This window comes from Podarcis erhardii (assembly GCF_964252035.2).
Source record: "Podarcis erhardii genome assembly, chromosome: 8".
Taxonomy (NCBI): Eukaryota; Metazoa; Chordata; class Lepidosauria; order Squamata; family Lacertidae; genus Podarcis; species Podarcis erhardii.
In genome coordinates, this window is record NC_138499.1 from 36,925,827 (window position 1) to 36,949,033 (window position 23,207).

The window sequence follows — 23,207 nt, forward strand, 5'->3', positions numbered from 1 at the left end:
GCATTATTAGAGCATTTTAATGTACTGCCTGTGCAGGATCTTGATGAAAAGAGAGTAGCAAATGCTCTTGAAGAACTTTACCCCTTTTTTGGTTTCTGTTTTTGAGCTCTGTCTCTAGGGAAACAAATGTAGCATCCAGAAAGTATATTATAAATGCCACCTACACTCTGTTTCAGCCTTGGGAAGAACAAAATAATCATCCATTGAAATGGAAATGACACTGAAGGCTGATCTTGTATTGCCTGAAGTCCACAAGAGAGGATTGTGCAGGCAGGGAGACCACCAGAGTCAGATCCAGCAGTGATACTACAGTGAACTGTACAACAGCTGTACAACCAGCAAGCTCTTTCTAGTCTGGGTGAACTCAATTAAACCAGGACCCTAAGAACTAAGAATATGCTCTGTTTTTACATTGCTCCTTCTTCTTCTTCTTCTTGCAAATATACTGCTTTTCCCTGTGGTACCTTGCTTTACGAACTTAATGCATTCCGGAAGTCCGTTCTTAAACCAAAGCATTCTTAAACCAAGGCGTGCTTTCCCATAGCCGTGGGGGACTCAATTTACAAATGGAACACACTCAACAGGAAACAGAATATGTTCTGCTTCCAAGGCAAAGTTCACAAACCAAAACACCTACTTCTGGGTTTGCAGCATTCTTAATCCAACTTGTTCGTAAACTAAGCTGTGCCTAAACAAAGGTAACACTCTATACAGAAATGCGCAAATTTACCCAGTGACATAGTCTAGGGTCCTAGAAACAAATATCCACTGAAGACATTAGTGATTTCCCACAGAACTAATATTCTGGGCATGACTTGGCTATCTAATATACAATTTTCTTTTATATCTACTTTATTACTGCATTGAGCTCTGTAGCTTCATTTTCCTCAGTGGTGATCAGAGTGCCTCAGAAGATCCAGTGGTATTTAGAAGAAAGGTTTTCCTCACTACCTCCTTTTAAGCATTAAAAGCACACAATTTCCCTTAGGAACTAAATTACTTAAGGCTATTTACTTTGTATGTCCATTCTACAGCACACCCACTCAGCCATGAAGTTCACTGGGAGATCTTGGGCCAATCACTGCTGGCACTGTTGTGAGGGAAAAAATGAGGAGGGGAACCATGTGTGTCATACTGAGCTCCTGAAAGGAAAGGTGGGTTATAAAGGCAATAATTCGTTTATTATAAATATTTTGGAGATCCACTTTTACCTCATTCTGATTTAGGAATATTTCCCCTTATTAGCCTTTCTTTCTTTTTGCCCATCAAATACAGAAGTTTCATATTCCTATCATGTATGACGCATACTAACCTTCAAAGCAAAGGGAAAGGACACTGTGGACAACAAATGTCCCGTGGCAAACAGATCTATCCTCACTGGATCAATGGTAAAAAGAAGCTATTATCCATTTAGAACAAATGCCAGAGCTAAGCAATTCTGTGGCCACCCATTCATAAATTATAAGGAAAATTCAATCCACTCTTGAAACCAACAGCGCAGAGGGCATGGTCATGAATATGGTTCTCCCAGTCAAAAGAGAGTGAACATTTTCCCACCACAGTCATCTTATCCCATCTTCCAATTTTATTAGGAATTCTGCTTCAGGACTTTGATCCATGTGGCCTCAATTTAATCATAGCATCTGTGGATCATGAGCATGTAAGTAGCAGCAGTTGTGTGCACAAGGGCAGAGTGTGCAGGCAGACTAGAAGTGCACATAGACAATTTGTGAGGGAGAAGGCACTGGACTTCTCTCTTGTTGCACCCTTTCTTCACCACACATCAAAGCCTCAATGAGGTGGGAAACAAGTCAAGGCCTTAGCAAGGTTAGGGCTAGGCATCTGATGAGACTGAAGAGGATGCACTCTGGTCACAGAGATGCAGTGGCGTAGCGTGGGGGGTGCAGGGGGGGCCGGCCGCACCGGGCGCAACATCTGGGGGGGCGCGCTTGCTGCCTCCGGAGTCGCCGAAGAGCCTCGGGCGCAGGCTGTAGCAGAGCCCCATGTCTCGCGGAACCAACGAGCTGTGCGCGCATCCGGGCTGAAGGCGTCCGGCAGGCAGCGGCTCTCAGCGCTCCCCGCGGTCCCCGCGCATCAAGGCCGCGGAGGGCGCGCCAGACAGCCCCTCCTCACAGCCCCGCTGCCACCGCTGCTGCTGCAGCTGCTGGGCCATGTTGCATTTTCCTCGCCTCTCTGCCCTCCTCCTCCTCCGGGCAAGCGGCGTCGTTTGGGTGGCAGCGCCAGCGGCAACTCGCCTCAGATCACCTGACACGGACCCGCCGTCGCCGTGGCTATGTTACCGTAAATACCCCAGCCCAGGCAGCAGCAAGAAGAAGCTGGCAGCGGCGGCAGGTTAGGGGTTAGGGGCGCAAATTACTTGCCTTGCCCCGGGTTAGGGGGCGCAAATTACTTGCCTTGCCCCAGGTTAGGGGGTGCAAATTACTTGCCTTGCCCCGGGTTAGGGGGCGCAAATTACTTGCCTTGCCCCGGGTGCTGACAACCCATGCTACGCCGCTGCAGTGATGTCCTGCTGGTTCAGATCAAAGGCTTATGTAGTCACGGCAACCTATACCCTGTAGCAGCCAACCAGATGCCTCAAGGAAGCCCACTAACAAGACAGAAGGGAAATGGTGCTCTCATGCTATTGTTCCCCAGGCCAGCCATTGGCATTCAGAGGCTACTATACCTCCATGATCAGGATAACTCCGACCATGGAGGTATAATTTAGTCATCAGTAGTAGTCACTGACAGCCTTATCCTGAAGGCTATTTAGTGCAAACTTGTCTATCTCAACACCTGGGTGCTGTCACTTGTACAAAGGTTCCCTCCATGTTTGCCTCTCACCACAGCCACGTCTGGAAGGCTGCCCACAGGGGAATGTGGTCCTCAGGCTGATAAAAGGCTCCCCTCCCCTTGCTCCCCAATAATATAAGTCAGTTGTTGGGCAACGGATGGGGAAATGTTTAAAATATGCCAGGCATGAAATGAAATCCAGGCTGCGAGGGAGTGGAGGAGTGAATGAAACAAATGCCTTATGGCCTGAAGAAGTTTCAGTGTAATCCTTAGCTTTAGCAAACATAAAACACAAAGCTGTTCTTATTCAATAACATTGACTAATCTGGAAACTGATTGGAGTGACATTTGGAAAATGTTATGCGAATGTCTGCTACCCCATTAGCATTAGAAATCCCATTAGCATTTCATCTCATCTCAGGAGCAAAATTCTGGAATTCTGACTCAAGCAAAGATTTCATTAGACATATAGGAGGATTTCAAAGAATCACAGAACTGTAGAGTTGGAAGAGACCATGAGGGCCATCTATACCAACCCCCTGCAATGCAGGAATCTTTTGCCCATTGTGGGGCTCAAACCCACGACCCAGATTAAAAGCCTCATGCTCTACTGACTGAGCTATCAGTAGTTAGGATCAGTAAAACATGGTCCATGAGGATACACTTTCCTCTGACCTGGGCTGAGTGGGTTTGACAGGGATGGTCTCCCTAATGGCTGCTTGCCATATGGTTTCCACAAGCATTGTAGAATATTATATTTTTAGCAGCCATTGATGAGGGGGTGTAGGCTGAGCTATAATTTTTTTAAATCATCTTAATTTGTGTGCACCTTTATTTTCCCTTTGTCATTTAAAAATTATAAATTTTCAACATTCAAATGTCCTCTCTCTCTCAACAGTTTATGCGTAAAGAGAAGCCCTTGGAAGGTGTCAACCTTTTAGAAAGGAACACTTAAGAGTAGTACTTAAGCACTGAAATATTATGTTGAGAAAGTGACAGGTACAGCAATAAAACACACAAAACAGTATGTTTTCCTGGGCCTTTGGCAAAGCAAACTGCCATAAATTTCCTTCAAGTGCTGTCTCCTGACAGGAAGCTTATTAATATTTAATACCTCAACAGGAGGAAATCTGCATAATTTGATGGTTTAAAGAAATAGTGGTGGCACGAACCGTTCTGCTCCATGACGCTTTTGCCTTTAAAGGGTGTGTGCGCAAGACTGCTCATTTTGTGTCATGTGAGAAATGCAAGACTTTTACGCCTTCTTCAAAACAGTGATTCCAAAACTTCTTATAGCTCAAGCACAGGGTTCCCTACCACCCCACTTCCAGAATTTAAATTGGAGGCATGGTTCACTGTTACACCTGAAAACATTTATCTGGCAGCATAAAGCTGAGCCCACATATGTATCAGAACGAAGTGAAGTGGTAAAATGGGATATGCCACTTTTGAATGCTTCCTTGGGGAACAAGAGTTCCCGGCAAGTAGAAAGTCAGCATAGCGGTCACAAGACTCCCAATGTATTCATTTCATATTTGCACATTCAAAAGCACAGGACTGTATGCAACTAAGTTTTACTCAAAAGACACCCACTGAAATCAACGGACCTATGATAATCATGCTCGTTCAATTCAACAGGTCTAGTCTGAGTATGATGAACATTGGATGTGCTCAGCAGAGCAAAGGATTCTGATGCTGCTACTGTGGAATAAGCTGGTGTGTTTTGAGGTGCTGAGGCTCATGTTGTATATACATGTAAATAAAACCATATATCTTAAAGACACTACAGTCTCTGTTGTGCCTGGTTTTCTGAAGAAAACACAAACCCTGAGTGAGCACAAGGACCCACTGAAATGTCATGTACTGCTCTGTGTAGATTGGTCTGGTATGTAACAATATATTTACTTGATGGTTGTTGCTGCAGGAAGAAAGAAGATTCCTCTCTTTTTGGGTGCCTGGAACACCAAGGGTGCCACATACTCTTGGGAGCTGTAGCTTTCCTCCAGGGCTTCTGTGGATCCCAGTACAGATGCCAAATCTGCATCCTGGTTAAAATAAATGTCTGTGCTACAAACACACAAGTTGCTCAAAGGGGATCATGAGATCAGGTGTGGATATTTTCAGGGCTTTTTTTCAGCCAGAACTTGCAGGAACTCGGTTCTGGCACCTCTTAGGGGCTGCCATTACCATTATAAGAGAACAAGGGAGGGTGATCACAGTGAGTTCCAGCACCTCCTTACCGTGAAAAATAGCACTTAATATTTTTATGGGATTTGACATTGAATGAGTTAAGTGTGTGCCTGATATCAGCAACACACTTTCATGTGTAAGCATTTTTATTTTTGACATGAAGGCTGTCCCCAAAGATGCACTACAGCCATTTTCCAGAGTCGACTCCCCGTAAACATGCATGTTACAAATTAATGCTGAGATTCACCTCTACATGGTAGAGTTGCAAGCTTGAAAATGACCTCTGATTTTTGCAGGTTTATTGATATTGTTAACAAATGCCCTTGCAAAAGTAACCAAATCATAACTTTCTGATTCTTGAAAACTACAAAAAAAATTGTTGTTCTTTCTGTTCAAATACCTCAGGACTCTCATTAATATTCACACAGCATTTCTAATAGACTGGAAGCATTAGATTTATGTAATAAGCTAATCAGGTTAGACCACAGGTATTAATCTGAATTGGGCTTCATTAAACGATTTATTCTTTTATATTAACAGTTCTCTTGTATAATTCTATACAATTGTGCCAATGGGCATTTTCAAATACAGCTTTGGAAGAAAGTGATAAAGTAGGAAAGAGGGAAATGAAAGTTTGACCTTTTCACAGGAAAAACTGTTTGAATGGTCTTCCTCAGAAGCATAGGAGCTTCTGAGGTCCCTCTGCCACCACCAATAAAATATTTTTGGGGGGTCCCCCCCCCAATGGGCATTGCCATTCAAATGGTGTGCATGTGCTTTCTCAAGTAAAAGAGCCAGCAGAAGAGTTACTGTTGGTGTCCACTAACTTGCCAAGTGGTAGTAAGCACCTAAGCTGGGGAAAGAGGATGAGGTAGAATTTTGTTAAAATTCAGCAATTAAATTTGTGATCCTGAATTATGTTCCACACATATTCAGCCTAGGATCAGGGCTGTGTGTTTGAGAGTGTGTGCAAATTTTCTAAGTAGTCTGCCCCAATCTCCAAGGAACAAAAGCAAATCTATTGTCTGAAATCTTTTCTTTTTTTTTCTTCGTTTCATCTTGGTTCCATGCAATGGCAGATGGATAACCAACATGGACCTTCTCTTGGTGAAAACAAAGTCTGTTCCTACTCCTTTATTCTCTACATAAAGAGTTGATCCTTAGTTTCCTTTCAAAGGTCACTTTGACTGACAGCTCAGAGAGAGCTCCACTCTACCTTACAACACAACAGCTGCTGGAAACAGACGGCTCAAGTGTCTGGGGAATATGTCAAACTGACCTTGTTTCAGCTGGTACCACAACACTCTCCACAATAGCTTTAACTAGTTTCAAGTCTACGTTTAGCTCTTCAGTACAACTGGCTTCAGAAAAGCTTTGAAACAATGCTGACATAGCAAACAAATATTTCAGAATACTTAGGATATCTTCTTGAAACTTATGCATGCAAAAGATATATATCTGTATAGAATGGACTCTGTAGGCCATGGGTAGGCAAACTAAGGTCTGGGGGCTGGATCCGGCCCAATTGCCTTCTAAATCCAGCCCACAGACGTTCTGGGAATCAGCGTGTTTTTACATGAGTAGAAGGTGTCCTTTTATTTAAAATGCATCTCTGGGTTATTTGTGGGGCAAAGGAATTTGTTCATTCCCCCCCCCCAAAAAATAGTCCAGCCCCCCACAAGGTCTGAGGGACAGTGGATTGGCCCCCTGCTGAAAAAGTTTGCTGACCCCTGCTGTAGGCAGAGAAATGGATTGCAATGAGCAACACTGTGACTGATTAGATATATTTGTCTGATAGTAGTTTCAAATAGTTTGCTTTCAAACGAGTTAACCAAGTTGCTCTGATAATGAACCTAGTAATGTGAGGCTCATATGGAACATCTGAAATGTATAGAATTCTCTGAACACAGCCAGCTTTTTTAAAAAAGACATAGGCATGTTATATTCCAGAAACATGAGGAGGGAGGACCAAAAGGACACATTCCAATACCTAAAAAATTATCTCACTCCTTATGTACAGCACAGCTGAGGGCTTCCTTCAGATATTATCAGGATTTCCATTTTACATAATGTAAGAATCAAGCCTTTTGTGTGGTGGCACCCACCCTTTGGAATTGCCTCCCCTTGAACAGTACATTGAATTGCATTTGCCATTTTATCAACCGTTCACTCAGGGGTCCTTTGGGAGCTCTTCATACAAACTCTTTTTGTTTCAATTACCCTGAACAATTTAGTACCATCAGCAAACTTGGCCACCTCACTGCTCACTCCAAACTGTAGGTCATTTGTGAAAAAGTTTCTCAGTACCAGTCCTTGAGGGATTCCACTTTCTACATCTCTCCATTCAGAGAATGGCCTGATCCTGTCTAGTGTCTATGTCATTCCTAGTAGCTATGTTGAACACTGAATGGAATGATCCAGATTTGGTGTGTGGTATTAGTGGTATGTGGATGCCACCAAACACAATTTCTCTTTTTCATCAAAGCCAGTTGAGGAAGTAGAAGTGCTAGTCTTTTACTAGCTGCAGTAATAGATTCGATGAGGGCCCAAAACCTGAAGCTCAGTCCAAGCAAGAATGAGGTAGTGTTAATGGGAGGTTTATCTGCCTAGATGAATGGTGTTCAACCAGGCCTTTGGCTATTTAATATTCTATGGCCTTTTAAATGTGTTTGTGGGAGGGGGAGTTATTATTTCATTTTGTGTTTGTTTTATCTATTTATTTATCCTGTATTTTTATCTTGCAAACCTTCCTGAGATGTTCAGAAGAAGGGCAGTACAGTGGTACCTCAGGTTAAGTACTTAATTTGTTCCGGAGGTCCGTACTTAACCTGAAACTGTTCTTAACCTGAAGCACCACTTTAGCTAATGGGGCCTCCTGCTGCTGCTGTGCCATCGGAGCACGATATCTGTTCTCATCCTGAAGCAAAGTTCTTAACCTGAGATACTATTTCTGGGTTAGCAGAGTCTGTAACCTGAAGCGTATGTAACCTGAAGTGTTTGTAACCCGAGGTACCACTGTATATAAAGTTAATAAATAAAACAAATAAATCCTGTTCTGGAGGGGATGTACTCCACCTAAAGGATTAGTTAGGTTTGTAATTTGAGGGTACTTAATGATCCATCTCTGCCAGTAGAGACACAAGTGACCTCTGTAGCTTGAATTGCATTCTACCAGCCTAGTTTGTGAGGCCAGCTACTACCTAACTTGACAGTTAGTGAACTATTCCTCTCACAACCCATTGCACATGCAGTTGCATTTGAAAATAGTCCAGAAATTTCAGTTCAAGCAGAACATGGATGCAAACTGATATAAACATATTATGCCAGTATTTTGCCATCTTCACTGACTACGAGTTCATTTACAGGCCCAATTAAAAGTGCTGTTCGGTCTTTTCCCCTTGAAAGCCCTTCCTTGTTGGGACCTCAGTACCTGAAGAGTCACCACTTCCCATCTGTAGCTTGACATAATCTATGGCCCTTGGTGGTAAAAGGACCTTTTCAGTAGTGGCTCCCATTTGTGGAATGCCATCTCCAGTGGCAGAGCCTCATGCTCCGGCACTGGGGGGTGGAGAGCAGGCGGGGGTGGGGCTGGCGTGCGTCCCGGGGGCATGGCACCCAGCGTGGGCGGGGAGGGGGGGCCGTGATGGCACCCCACCAAGATCACCCAAGAGCTTTGTCTGGCACCTCCTCTTATGCCTTTTTGGCCCCAGGGAAACCCTTTTTGTTCTCCATTTTAATTTACATTGTGGCTGTTATTATCGTTTACGGCCTGTAGATTTTAGTCATTGACTCTCTGCTTTGAATTTATCTGCTTTGATCCTAATTGGTGTCTTATTATTCCCTACATTTTGTCTACTGTGGTCTTTAATAATTTTCTTGTTTTCTTTTGAAAAAAAAACTGAGGGGATTTTCTGTTATGGGACTGCCTATAAATAGTTGAAAATGTAATGAATAAATAAGCATTTTGTTGACTTCTATAAACAGCTAGGAAAAGTTATTCTGGAAACATAGAATTCTAAACATCAAAAGAAAGTGAATTTCTTAGTGTAAAGGTCTTGAATAGTAGTACTTCCAGGTAATTGCCTATTATGATGTGAGAGCACTTAACCAATAAAGCAGAGTCTTAGCTATTCCATTGTCTGAAGCCAAGAGAGGTTGTAATAATAAATTCAAACCTATCGCTTGCTATAACATCTTGAGTTACCTTCAAAGCTCAATACAAGCATTGGATCAGTTTACATTTTTAGAAATACAACATATTTCTGCAACGTTTTAATGCCCAGTATACCAATTTCCCCCCAAGTAATCTTCCATAATATAGTGCATTTGTATATGTCATTTTCTACTAGTATATCCATTTTTAAGCACATTTCCCCCTTATATATGCATTTACATGCATATTTTGGACTTGAATTCAAAGCAGTGTGCATTTTGGAGGATGGCTACATTTCAGGAAGTGTGCATTACCTAAGTTCACATTAACATGCATCCTGAACCAAATATCACCTTTATGGGTAGTGGGGTTGGCATACACTTTGGAACTTTCTTCCTATTGACATCTAGCAGGTGCCTTCACTGCCCTCTTTTTGGTGCCTGCTAAACAAGCCTACCCAGATATGTAGAATGCTGGTGTGTGTTTTAATCTATTGTTAGTTTATAGCTGATTTTAATCTTTTCAAATATTACAAATGGTTGTTTTAAACTGTTTTTGCCAGTAATTTTACTGTTTTATTCTTTTTGTAAGCGGGCTTTTACAATCAAGCAGTGTACAAAATTTAGGAAATAAGTACACTATTTCTGCTTACACTATACACAGGAGATGACCTGGTGTGTTTCACTTCCTTAGCCCTTGCTGACGTTTCTTGGCGCTTGAAAGGCATCCACATTCCAAAATACAATCAATCCCGGAATTTAGTCTTTGTTCCCAGGCTGAGTAGATAGCTCTACATCAGAGTTGGCAGCCTGTACCCTTCCAGATATTGGTCTACAACTCCCATCATTCCTGGCCATGTTGTTTGGGGCTGATGGGAGCTGGAGTTCAACAATATCTGGAGGGCAATGGGTGCTGACCTTTAAAGCCCTAAACGGCCTCGTCCCAGTATACCTGAAGGAGCGTCTCCACCCCCATCGTTCAGCTTGGACACTGAGGTCCAAGGCCTTCTGGCTGTTCCCTCACTGCAAGAAATGAGGCTACAGGGAACCAGGCAGAGGGCCTTCTTGGTAGTGGTGCCCGCCCTGTGAAATGCCCTGCTATCAGATGTCAAGGAAATAAACAACTATCTGACTTTTAGAAGACATCTGAAGGCAACTCTGTTTAGGGAAGTTTTTAATGTTGTTTTAAAGTGTTTTTAATATTCTGTTGCGAGCCGCCCAGAGTAGCTGGGGAAACCCAGCCAGATAGGCAGGTTACAAATAATCAATATTATTATTATTATTATTACCATCCCCATGGGTGAGCAGAGCTCATTGGGTCATGCTTTGCTATGGAAAACTTACAGAACATTTCTATTCATGCCTATTCAGAAGCAAATGTACACATTCAAACTTAAATTCCACACTGAGAAAAATTCCCTACAAAAAACAAATAAATACAGTAGTGGAACCCATTTTAGAGATCAAACCTGAGGTGAGGTATAAACCACAAGATCTAGTCCCAGTATTTTCAGTTTGCCCATAAATCTCCCGCTTCAGACATTAGCAACATACCCTATTCTGCTCTGATTTTAATAGTCTGTATTAACTAACACACAAACACACACACAACTGGGCTTTTGGCTATGCAGGCAAAGTGTCTGGTGCTCAGCTGTGTCTCTGGGGGCTTATTAATCCACATTCAGTACATATGCATAGGCCCCGCATGTGTTTGGCATGTGTTTCATCAGGCAGATGTTGTAAGTTTTTAATCTCCAGGAAGTATCATGTGGATTAAATCACAAATCTCTAAACATTATTCTTAATTGCTGCAGTAAGTAGGACAGGCCTGTGGTAAGAATAGCTCACCATTTAAATGAAAGCAATAAACAAACATTTGGAATTCTGACTGGCTTAAAGCTCATTTACTCAAATGATTATTCTTTTCTTACTGATTTTTCCTTCCTCTCTCCATGCTATATAAAATACGTCTCCAGCAATCAGCATACCCACATGTCATTGACTGGCAAGGGAGCCCCCAGGGGAAGAAGGCTCAGAGCCTGGGGAGTGGAGGTGGGATGATGCTGAGTGTTCGTAGAGAGAAGAAGGAACAGAGGTGGGAGCAGAGGTGGGAGGAGGAAGTTTTGGAAGCTGAAGACATAACAGGGTTTAGTGAGCAGGAAGTGGCTGTGGCAGAGAGCAGTCCAGAATCAAAGGCAGAAGCAGAGGGTGGAGAGGAGGGGTGGGGCCAAGGGGCAGGGATCAGACAGGCTGTTGAAGAAGCCAGGGGTCTCCCTGTCTGCTGCAACCAGATCCCCCACCCCTTGGTCTCCCAGGATCAGTAGAGGTATGAAGAGGATGGAGCAGAGACAGACACATTGCTGGAGTCTCAGATTGCTTGGAAAGGACCTGGGGGAGGAGGAGGCTTAGGCAACTGTGGAAAGGTGAGGACCTTCAGTCCTCCCAACTGCCTCATTGGGGCAAGATCTACTGGGAAGAGTTGCCTTGTTCACTAGGCCTGTCCACCTGAGCTGCATGTTTCTTTGAATAAGGAGTCAACTTCACTGACACCGTGTGTGTTATTACTGACCAGCTCCTGGTACCCACCCTGACGATACATTATTCACAGGGCATCGTGTATACAATATCCCCATTCCACATACCTGTAACCCTTCAATGGCCAGTTTGAGGATAGAAGGTGTTAATTTGGAAGCTTGCTTGAAGGAGAAATTACTCCAGTCTATAATTAGAACGAAGCCATTTATCTGAAGCTCTTGGTCTTCAATGAGAACTTCTAAGGACAGCAGAATAGCCCGTAAAATGTCTATGAAAGAATTCCTAGGGATGGAATAAAAGAGAGGAGAAAATAATTGTAGTTATCAACAAATCACAAGCAATGAATGAATGAATGAATGAATGAATGAGTAAAATTATTAATATTTTTCTGGTGAAAGAAGCAACATTTCATGATTTGGATTAATGTTTTCTGAAACGGCAGATATTTCAAAATATTCCAATAAACATTTCTCAAAGAAAATGGTGCTGGTTCTGCTTCACCACCTGAGATGAGGAAGGAACGTGCCCCCACCAACTTGCTGCCTCCACCACTTCACTCTTACTGAAGCACCCACAAAGCAATGGTGTTAGTGACAGGTTCTAGTGTGAACTTGTGAGATCTTGCAGAGCTTGGTGAGATCTCACTGGAAGCCAGCGCTGCTTCTCTACCAGCAGGGGAGGTAGAGAGGTGAGCAGGGCACCCACAGTGGCACTGCCTCCTGGGTTTCTGCCATCTGAAGCACTACCTTAGCCCACCTTATGGGCAGGCCAGCCCTCTTGGTTCCTCCTCTGGCTATGAAACATAATCCAGCTTGTGTTTCCAAAGTCTGGCTTCTTTCCACAAAACATGAGTCCTCGGTGGGACAGCTGGAGCTGATCAACTAATCCAGACTTTTAGAAATTCAATAAAGAACTGACAAATTTAAGACATTTTAAAATCACAACATTATTCCTAAGTCATTCCTGGAGAACAAAAGTCTGCACCTATCCTTCAAAATCATCCAGCAAATAGATTACTTGGCAGTTTATCTCACTGAAGAAATTCTGCTGTGCAGCATTGCTTTCCTAATGATGAAGATAAATCTATGTTCTGTAATGTAATCCTATTCTTGCATTTATTATCCACAAAGGGGATAGTGACCAATTGTTCTCTGCCTTCTTTTCACAAGCTCTTTTCATTTGAGCTAAGCACCCATCCTATTCTCACCCCATATTATATTGCTTCTGTATGATTTCCAATTTGTTCATCTTTTCACTTCCCTCTATCTGGAACAAATTAGTTTATTTGAGCTTCTTTGGATCTTTCTGTTTCTTTTTGGCTTTTGGCTTTTCCATATCAGATATTGAAAATATGAAGTATTAAAAGTGATAATAATATATCAGTGTGCATAATTGCTCTCATGTTATCTTTTTCACACTTTGAATTGTTCTTTCTTAATTCAGCCTTGTATCTTATTAACTTCTCTGACCACCACTGTACATTGAGTACAATTCTTAATTGTCTGGCTGACAATGCCTAGACCTTTCCTTTCCTTGTGAGGTTGCAAGTAATACAAAACTGACTGATGCTTGTAAGTATGTGGAAACTGTAGCTCTGTATCGCTAATATGATTAGATAAATAACCTAGCGTTTTTCATTGCTGATAATTATAATACTCTGTTTTAGGACTCCCTGCATTTTATCCTGAAGACCTTGGCCTTTCTTCTTAATACTCTACTGTATCAATCTTTAGTTAAGGCATATTTTACCAATTTTCAAAACACAGAAATTAGTCCTTCTAGGGTAGTCCAATATGAACCTCTACGGATGTTTTATTGCTTTTTATCATTATTATTAATATTCTGCTGGGAGCTGCCCATAGTGGCTGGGGAGACACAGCCAGATGGGTGGGGTATAAATATATATATATAGAGAGAGAGAGAGAGAGAGTCCAGTAGCACCTTAGAGACCAACTAAGTTTGTTCTTAATATGAGCTTTTGTGTGCACGCAAGAATCTGGTCTCTAAGGTGCCACTGGACATTTTTTTTTATTTATATATATATATTTCTACTGCATCAGACCAACACAGCTACCTACCTGAAATAATTAATAATAATAATAATAATAATAATAATAATAATAATAATAATAATAATACCTGATTATGTGCAGCTCTATTTACAGCTATGACTTTGCTATCTCTGTATCTTTCCTACATTTATAGAATTGTAGAGCTTGAAAGTGACTGCATATGGATGCAACACTAAACCACAGTTGGATCCCTGCTTAAACTGTATCACAGCTGCAAGAAGATCAAAGCCTTTCACATCTCTTTTCAACTAACACCAGTTACTCATTATGTCCAAACCTTGGTTGGTGTTCAAACAGTGGTTAGTGATCCTGGTTTGTTATTCTAATCCAGGGATGGGTAACTTTTTTCAATGCAAGGGCCACATGCCCTCATATATACCCTTCCTGGGGCCACATGTCAGTGGTCAGTGAATATGGCAAATATGGATGATGGGGCAAAGGATATGACTCTTACCATAGGCGATAGTCCAGCCACACAAAAGTCAGTGGTTCCTAACTACCACCATCCCACAAAATCTTTCATCCTCCATCAAGGTAAAGTATTATCAGAGTTCAAGGCACATTCCAGACTGGCAAATGCATTCAAGGAGGGCACAGAGCAAAGCTAATGAAGAGTGTGACCTGGAACAGTTCTGAGATCCAGCAATGCTCTCCCTGCCTGCCATGAAACATAGTTGACACTAACCACAGTTTACAGTTCAGGCAAACAAATTCTGTGGTTAGTTGAAAGCTTTTGCTTCTAATCTTGTCCTAAAGGCCACACTAAAGAATGGGAAGGGAAAGGGGAGCACATGAACCTGAAGCTTGCATATGCAATACTAAACTACCAGACAAGGCCACTGTTTAGCCCAGCACCTATCCTGATATCCTCCATACATAGCAAGATTGAAAGTTTATGTTAATGCCACAAGGAGATTGCACGAGTAGCCAAGGCATACTGTGATAGGATTATTTTAACATAAGGAATAATGTCCAAGCTGACGATTTAAACAAGGAAGGGGAAAGAGGGGAAACACTGGGATTCATGTGCTAGTATGGGAGAATTTAAGTCTCATCCCCATTAACCAATTGTATCGCAAAAACCATCAGAAGAGTTCCCCGCCTTTGTGCTTTAACACAGTTCTAATATTTCTGTGTTTTATTGCACTAAAGACTGCTATCATAGATATTTATGTCTTTGTTACAGTAAATACTGCAATCCAAAAATATTCATATTCATATTCTTATTCTTGATCTTTGTGGAACTTACGTTATTATTATTATTAATTGAATTTATATACCGTCCCATACCCACAGGTCTCAGGGCAGTTCACAGAATAAAATCAGAATATAAAACCACAAAATACATGCACACTTCTTCAGATACACTGAAACAGAAGTCACCGGACCTTTCTATATAGTGAGAAGGTGGGGAGGGGTATTACTCAGAAGGGTGGTGGGAATGGGTGATTGGCAGATAGCTGCGATGAGCCTGTTGACGACTCTTAACGACTGCAATAGGTCTAACAGGAAAAAGCAAGGGGTGAGAAGGTGAAAAATGGCTTTGTCATGTATAATGAGATAAGAATCCAATGTCTTTGTTCAAACCAGGTCTCTCCATAGTTTTAAGTTTGGTGATAAGTTGCAATTCAGCAGCTTCTCTTTCCAGTCTATTTCTGAAATTCCTTTGTAATAGAACAGCTACTTTGAGATCTTGTATAGAATGTCCTGGGAGATTGAAGTGTTCTCCTACTGGTTTTTCTGTCTTGTGGTTCTAACATTGTGTATGCCATAAAATGCCAACAGTGTCCTTCAGCTCTCTATATTGGACAAACAGGCCAGACCTTACGCCAAAGAATAAACGGACATAAATCCGACATCAGGAACCACAAGACAGAAAAACCAGTAGGAGAACACTTCGATCTCCCAGGACATTCTATACAAGATCTCAAAGTAGCTGTTCTATTACAAAGGAATTTCAGAAATAGACTGGAAAGAGAAGCTGCTGAATTGCAACTTATCACCAAACTTAAAACTATGGAGAGACCTGGTTTGAACAAAGACATTGGATTCTTATCTCATTATACATGACAAAGCCATTTTTCACCTTCTCACCCCTTGCTTTTTCCTGTTAGACCTATTGCAGTCGTTAAGAGTCGTCAACAGGCTCATCGCAGCTATCTGCCAATCACCCATTCCCACCACCCTTCTGAGTAATACCCCTCCCCACCTTCTCACTATATAGAAAGGTCCGGTGACTTCTGTTTCAGTGTATCTGAAGAAGTGTGCATGCACACGAAAGCTCATACCTAGAACTAACTCAGTTGGTCTTTAAGGTGCTACTGGAAGGAATTTTTTTATTTTGTTTTGACCATGGCAGACCAACACGGCTACCTATCTGTAACACAAAATACATAATCAAAATAAAAACAACAACCCAATAGCCCCCCCCCAAAAAAACCCACACACATTTTAAAAGGGCATAGGATGTCAATCAAATCAACCAAAGGCCTGGTTAAAAAGAAACATTTTTGCCTGGTGCCTAAAGGTGTATAATGAAGGTGGCGAGTGAGCTTCCCTGGGGAGAGCATTCCACAGATGGGGAGCCACTGCAGAAAAGGCCCGTTCTTGTGTTACCACCCTCCGGACCTCGCGAGGAGGAGGCACACAAAGAAGGGCCTCAGAAGATGATCTCAGGGTCGGGGTAGGTTCATATGGGAAGAGGCAGTCCTTGAGGTATTGTGGTCCTGAGCTGTTTAAGGCTCTATAGGTTAAAACCAACACTTTGAATTGGGCCCAGAAACTAATTGGTAGCCAGTGCAGTCTGACCAGGATCAGGGTAATATGCTCAAACCATCTTGCTCAGGTGAGCAACCTGGCTGCTGAATTCTGCACTAGCTGAATTCAGATAGGGGTGTAGCTGGGCCACCAGCTGAAGCTGATTAAAGGTACTTCTGAGCCTCAAGTGACAGCAAGGGATCCAGGAGCACTCCCAAGCTACAAACCTGCTCCTTCAGAGGAAGTGTAACCCCATCAAAAGCAGGCGATCTCCCACCCATCCTGTCTTGGGAACCATCCACTAACAGCGCCTCAGTCTTATCTGGATTGAGCTTCAGTTTGTTGGCTCTCATCCAGTCCATTAACGAGGCAAGACACTGGTCCAGCACTTCCACTGCCTCAGATGTAAAGGAGAAATAGAGCTGAGTGTCATCAGCATACTGCTGACAATGTACTCCAAACCTCTGGATGACCCCACCCAGCGATTTCATGTAGATGTTAAGCACATTGAAGTTCCATAGGGCTGAAAAGCTTTCCCCAAGCAACACCCTCTGGGAACGACCATCCGAGTAGGACTGGAACCACTGCAAAGCGGTATCACCCACCCCTAGTTCTGACAGTTGCTCCAGAAGGATACCATGGTTGATGGTATCAAAAGCCGCTGAGAGGTCGAGGAGAATTGTCAGGGACATGTTTCCCTTGTCTCGACAGAGGTCATCATACAGGGTGACCAAAGCAGTTTCTGTGCCAAAACCAGGCCTAAACCCCAATTGAATTCACACATTTAGGACCCAGCAGCAGAAGCAATATAAGCAACCACCTAATGTTGATATAATCTAACATACATGTTATACATTAAGGATGCATAACTGGGAATGCCTTAGAGAAAGGGAGAAAACATTTCCCTTTTATGGATCAGAGTGTCTTGATGACAGAAAATGATTGTTGTTTGTTGCTTTGATCAGAGGGACTTGGTGCCACTTTTTATGTAATCTGACTTGTCAAGGCTGTATTGCTTTGGAAGCTATATTTTGTACAATCAGGGCAAAGTACTGGCAAAAAACATAGAACAAGCACAGGACCCTTTAGTTACAATGAAATGAACCAGATCTTCACAAGACTTAATTTACAAAAACTGTAATTTGACTTCAAGATGCTCTTGATCAAATTGGAGGATAGTAATGGTACTATTTTTCCCTGTTCCTGACCTGTCAATACCATTCTGTTGAAATTTTAAAATGACACTTAGGGATTTGATTGCTATTGAATTTAGTACCTGCTAATTTCACATCAAAGCAGAGGTTAAAAATTTCAGAGCAACCACGATATCAACTAGTTTTCACCGCTTCAAGAAATTGCAACTTCTCTGAGATACTATTAAGGCGGAGGGGCAAATTTCAAGCCTAGGGTATCATTGGGAAATGAATTGAAGACAAAATTGACAATATGATAATACAAACCTATGGGCTACATTGGGAATACTACATACAGCTCTGGTTGCCACATCTCAAAACGGATACTGTAGAACTGGGAAAGGTGCAGGAATTATCAACTGGCTGTGGCAATTCCTGACGAGGAACAGTTGCAGTATTGTGTCACCTAGCTTCCCAATGTGAAGGGAGCCAGATAAAGGTGATGATGTCAGAGCAGCGGTAGCAGTGGCATAGCCAATCCACTACCCACCCTGAAATCCCCACTGCTTCATCTCTCTCCATCTTGGTTCCTGGAAGTGAGCACTGCATTAGGAAACCAGGTAAGCAATGCCATCGTGCCCCACCCCTCCCCACTGGCTGCTACTGGGCTGTGTACTCTCTCCAGTATCTCCAGTATTGGAAATCCCCTGACCTTTAAACACAAGTTCCTGGGGAACAACATTGGGAGATGACTACTGCATTGTGAGTTTCCCATAGACTGGCCACTGTAGGAAACAGGACACTGGACTAGATAGGACTTTGTCTACTCCAGCAGGGCTCTATCTACGTTTTCATGCAGTGGTTAACCATGGATGATTTAAACATTGCTGGTGGTTTTTGTAGATCCTGCTGTAGCAATCGCAATACGTGTGCTATATCTGTAGGCTTTCCAACTGTATTCCCCCCCCCGCCCCTTTTCTTTCTTTTTCATTATTACAGTTAACCTTGCTTATAATTCAAACAGTACTACAATATAAGAAACAAAGGAATTTTTATTATTATTATTATTATTATTATTATTATTATTATTATTTATACCCCGCCCTCCCCAGCCAAGGCTGGGCTCAGGGCGGCTAACAAGCAATAATAAAAACAAGCTGAATGATTACAACTTAAAAACAAAATTAAAATACAACATTAAAATATTGAAACATTAAAATATTAAACTCCTCATCTCAGGAGGAGAAAGGAAAAGAAAAAAGAAAGAAAGAGAGGGAGGGAGGGAGGGAGGGAGGGAGGGAATCAAATTGGCTCCAAGCCAAAGGCCAGGCAGAACAACTCTGTCTTACAGGCCCTGCGGAAAGAAATAAGATCCTGCAGGGCCCTGGTCTCATGAGGCAGAGCGTTCCACCAGGCCGGAGCCAGTGTTGAAAAGGCCCTGGCTCTGGTTGAGGCTAATCTGTCTTCCTTAGGGCCCGGGACCACTAGGGTGTTGCTATTTATGGACCTTGAGGCTCTCCGTGGGGCATACCGGGAGAGGCGGTCCCGTAGGTACGAGGGTCCTAGGCCATGAAGGGCTTTAAAGGTCAAAAGCAGCACTTTAAATCTGACCCTGTACTTCACCGGGAGCCAGTGCAGCTGGAAAAGCACTGGATGAATATGCTTCCATGGCAGAGACCCCGTGAGGAGCCTCGCTGCAGCATTCTGCACCCGCTGGAGTTTCTGGGACAGCTTCAAGGGCAGCCCCGCATAGAGCGAATTACAGTAGTCAAGCCTGGAGGTGACCGTTGCATGGATCACTGTAGCCAGGTCGGGGCGGGAAAGGTAAGGAAAGGAAGCAATAAAAACGCCATCATTTCCCAAACCAGCAGCAGGAATGCAATGCTTACACATTTCTGTTTACTGTGCATCCATTGCATTCCTGCTGCTGGTTTGGGAAGCAGCATATACAAGATGTTAGTAAAATCCACATATACCCTGTCATTTCTTATGAATTACTGAGTTTTGATGCATTTCCCCCCAAAGAAGCTTTGATCCGAATTGAGGAAAAGAACAATCTAGCTTTGTTCGAAGGTGGCAATCTATACACAGCCATGGGGAGCTGAACTCCTAGGGGCTGAGACCTTTTAGGGACCCCAATATTTTGGGCAGAAGGGGCCACCCCCTGCAATGTTCAAAGCAGGCAGAGGAGGCCAAGCGCAGAGCCAAGTACAGTGTGGCTTCTTGCCATGGAGAGGAAGGAGCAGGAAAGCAGCCCCCAGCCAGTGGCAGCGACAGGAGAAGTAGCAGTCACCGGCCATTGAAGCTGCGCTGCTCAACTCTCTGGCTCCTCCTGATCTCCTGACATCATACACATGACTTCAGGATGTCACTGTTAGGAGCTCATCCTACACTTGAGTAGGACACTGGGAGAGACAAATGCCCAATTGGCATGTTCTCTTCCTCCTGGTCGATCGTTCGGGAGCTTCAAAAGCTTTCTTCTGCCCGAACATCACAGCGACCAATGCCGACTGACACCAGCACACTTAGGGATCTGCAGAGTCTTCGCAGCCTGCGTAACAGACCTCAGCAACTTAGGATTTTGGCTAATCTAATTTATTTACATATAAACACACACGGAGCACTGCAACATGGCTCCCTCTCTCTCTAGCATCAGACAGCAAAGAGAAAAAGAACAAAGGACAATAGTCCCACTTCATGGAACACAGTAACACAAACATCCTGTCTTCGTCACTTCCCACTGTGGAGTCAAAACATACACCATCATGTGATAGACAAAAATCTCATGACTGCAATCATGGAGCAGGAATTCTAACAGTCACACGGATGTCAGCCACCTCTTTCTCCCTTAGAAGTTGGTACCTCTGACACAGCCACTATCTCTCATCCTAACCAACCCCACAGAGGCGTTGTAAGTATCCTTGGAAGGGCTTCTCATATCCTGCCCAGAGCAACTTGGATGAAGAGTGGGATATAAACGGAATTGTTGGGAGCTGCTGGGGCTCCAACCAGGGCAGCTCCCTCATGCGTTGAGCCACTGAACTGCAAGATGGAAGTTGCAACATCTGCCTAAGCAGTGAAGTACACTTGGGCCCTAGATTGACTTCACCCACCCATGCCAGTCACTGGATCCTTCTGGACAGGAAGGAACACATAAAAGGATTCCCTGCTCCATTTGAGACTTGTTTGAGCAACATGATCTGCTTGAATTTTGGTGTGCTCTAAAATTGGGCTGAAGTATTCAGAGAACAAGGAGCGAGTAAGGAAGCACTGTGAGCTGATGATTCCAAGAAAGGAGTGGGGTATACAGTTGCTCTCTATATCTAATTGACCTGCTGCTTAGTAGAAGTGCATATGCAATTTGCCTCTACTAATACTTGCATACTGGTGAATAAACCAAATATTACAAATGTGCTGTGAGTCTCCAGTGTCTCCTCTCCTTAAGAAAGCCAAAACTCAGGTAGTGCTTCCCCTAAAACTTCTCACGGCTCTGGAAGGTGGGAGCATGTGAAAATGCAATAGCTTTAAATACGAACCAGACATATTAAGCTAATGTTTTCTCATTTCAGTTATCCTGTCATGTGTGATGTCTTCAGTTATTGCTCTCCTAGGATGTAAACAGAAGCCATCAAAACCAACTTCTGATAGCCACAAATGTCTTTAATAATTTATTCTTTGTGGTTAAACCCTCCATGAGTTAACACCTCATGTTATTTATAGCTTAAACCAAGCACTGGGTTTGTACCGCAAAAGAAACAAAGGAGACTGCTGATTGATCTGAACGGTAATGAACCAAGTTCATTTAGTTACACAGCCAGAGTTCTCCAGATTGCAGCTTTGACTTGAAGTCTGAAGGAGGCAGAGAAGTGCAGAGGAGAGGATGCAAGACAGGCTGCGAAACTGAACAAACGGGAAAAACTGTTGTAGAAAGTGTTTTTTCCCTCATCTTGGGAATTGTTCTCTTAATCAGGTATTCTTTGTGCAAATATCACTGTTCATGTTCATGCAAAAGGGCAATCATTTATTTATTTTTAACCTTTGGCGCAATATTGAATTTTTCAGGGCTTTCAGGCAGAGTAGAACCTTAATTCTCCAAAACTGTCCCAGGTGTTGTTTTTTTAACATTTGATCTTTCACACTTTTAGCCTTGGTTTGTCCATTTCCAAGAACAGTTTGGATTCAAATCATGCTGCAAACTGACTTCAGAGAGGATCTCTGTAAAAAACCTTTTGAACCAAATTGACTCACAGGTGGAGGAAGTAGATCAGTTTCTAGTCCAAACGTCAATTCCCCATATATACTGATCCACAGCTATCATGACTGGTAGCAATTAATAGCCTTGTCCTCCAAGAATTTGCCTAATCCTCTTTTAAAGTCACCACAATTGGTTGCTATCACTGCCTCTTGTGGGAGCAAGTTCCATAATTCCATAGGTCACAGTCTTCTTCACTATACTGAGATGATGCAACTTTTATGTCTCCTTGCCTTTCACCAATGTGTAAGTGGCCTCCATAGAAGTATGAAATCAGGGTTGGTAGGATACACTTTGCGTTTGAAAATGAATAATAGAAATAGGCTGGCCTACATAGAAAACACCATTTCCCATCTCCTTTCAACAATCTAGGGCAATCTCAAACCACTTTTTCTTTCCCTTATACAATTTCAGCATGTGTAAAGAATTAGTTATGTCATCATGATAAAATTGATTTGAGATTGCAGCAGAGAGCTAGAAATGCTAAGCATCAAAATGTGGACTCAAAATCCAGAGGTTTGTTCAGAGCTTTACTATTAAATTAGAAGTTGTTCCCTCTGTTACACTGAGTTGCATTTTATTGACCACATCCTAAATATTTCTGATTTGCTTTTGTAAGTTAAAAAAAAATCTACAATAAAGCCATCCATCAATAGGAGCAGCAAAATATCATTTGGCTAAAAGCCTGACAAAATAGATTTGGCTTGCAGAGATTCCTAAATATAAGCCAAGATAGGCTAAACCAGATTTCTTTAGGTGAATGGGGCCACAACCAAACAGTTCCTGCCTAGAATCTTAGCAATAACAGCAAGTCAGGGAACAATCAAAGATAGCTGTTCAGAACTGGAAGAAAGACTGTCCCAAGCCATGAGCTGTGGCTTTGGTAACAGTAAAACTACCATTTGTTTCAATACAGATGGCATATCGGAAGGATACATTTGGTCAAAGTATTATCCATAAATCCAGCTTTTTCTGTCATTCATTGGCCCATTTCTCAGGAACAAGAATATGAGCCCATTTTACAGTATGTTTCCACTGAGGTCACTACACTACATCAGCCGAAAGGTGTAGAATGGCCATGTTAACAGGCAGCACATCACTGATGTCAGGGTTTCTGGGAGAAGTGAGGAGATGGCAGAGGAGACGGAAAGCGAGTGGGAGGAGGGAGAGAGAGACGAGGAAGAAGATGACGGAATTCGAAGGGAATCTATAAGCCTAAGCAGTGAGTCAGAGGATTCCCAAAAAGGAGCTAGCATGATCAGGCGAAAAGCAGGAGAAGAGAGAAGCTGTGAAAAGTCAGGAAAGGAGGGGAGAAAGCCCAGT

The 23,207-nt window shown here is 42.8% G+C and overlaps 1 protein-coding gene across 1 annotated transcript in view; it reads right to left on the bottom strand.

The window, feature by feature from the left end:
• The window catches only part of CLVS1 (clavesin 1), a 73,234-nt gene that overhangs the window by 31,961 nt on the left and 18,066 nt on the right, over positions 1 to 23,207 (bottom strand). The window contains exon 3 of the mRNA XM_081874622.1: positions 11,778 to 11,952. Coding sequence (XP_081730748.1) covers positions 11,778 to 11,952 — 175 coding nt within the window. The remainder of the gene's footprint in view (positions 1 to 11,777; positions 11,953 to 23,207) is intronic.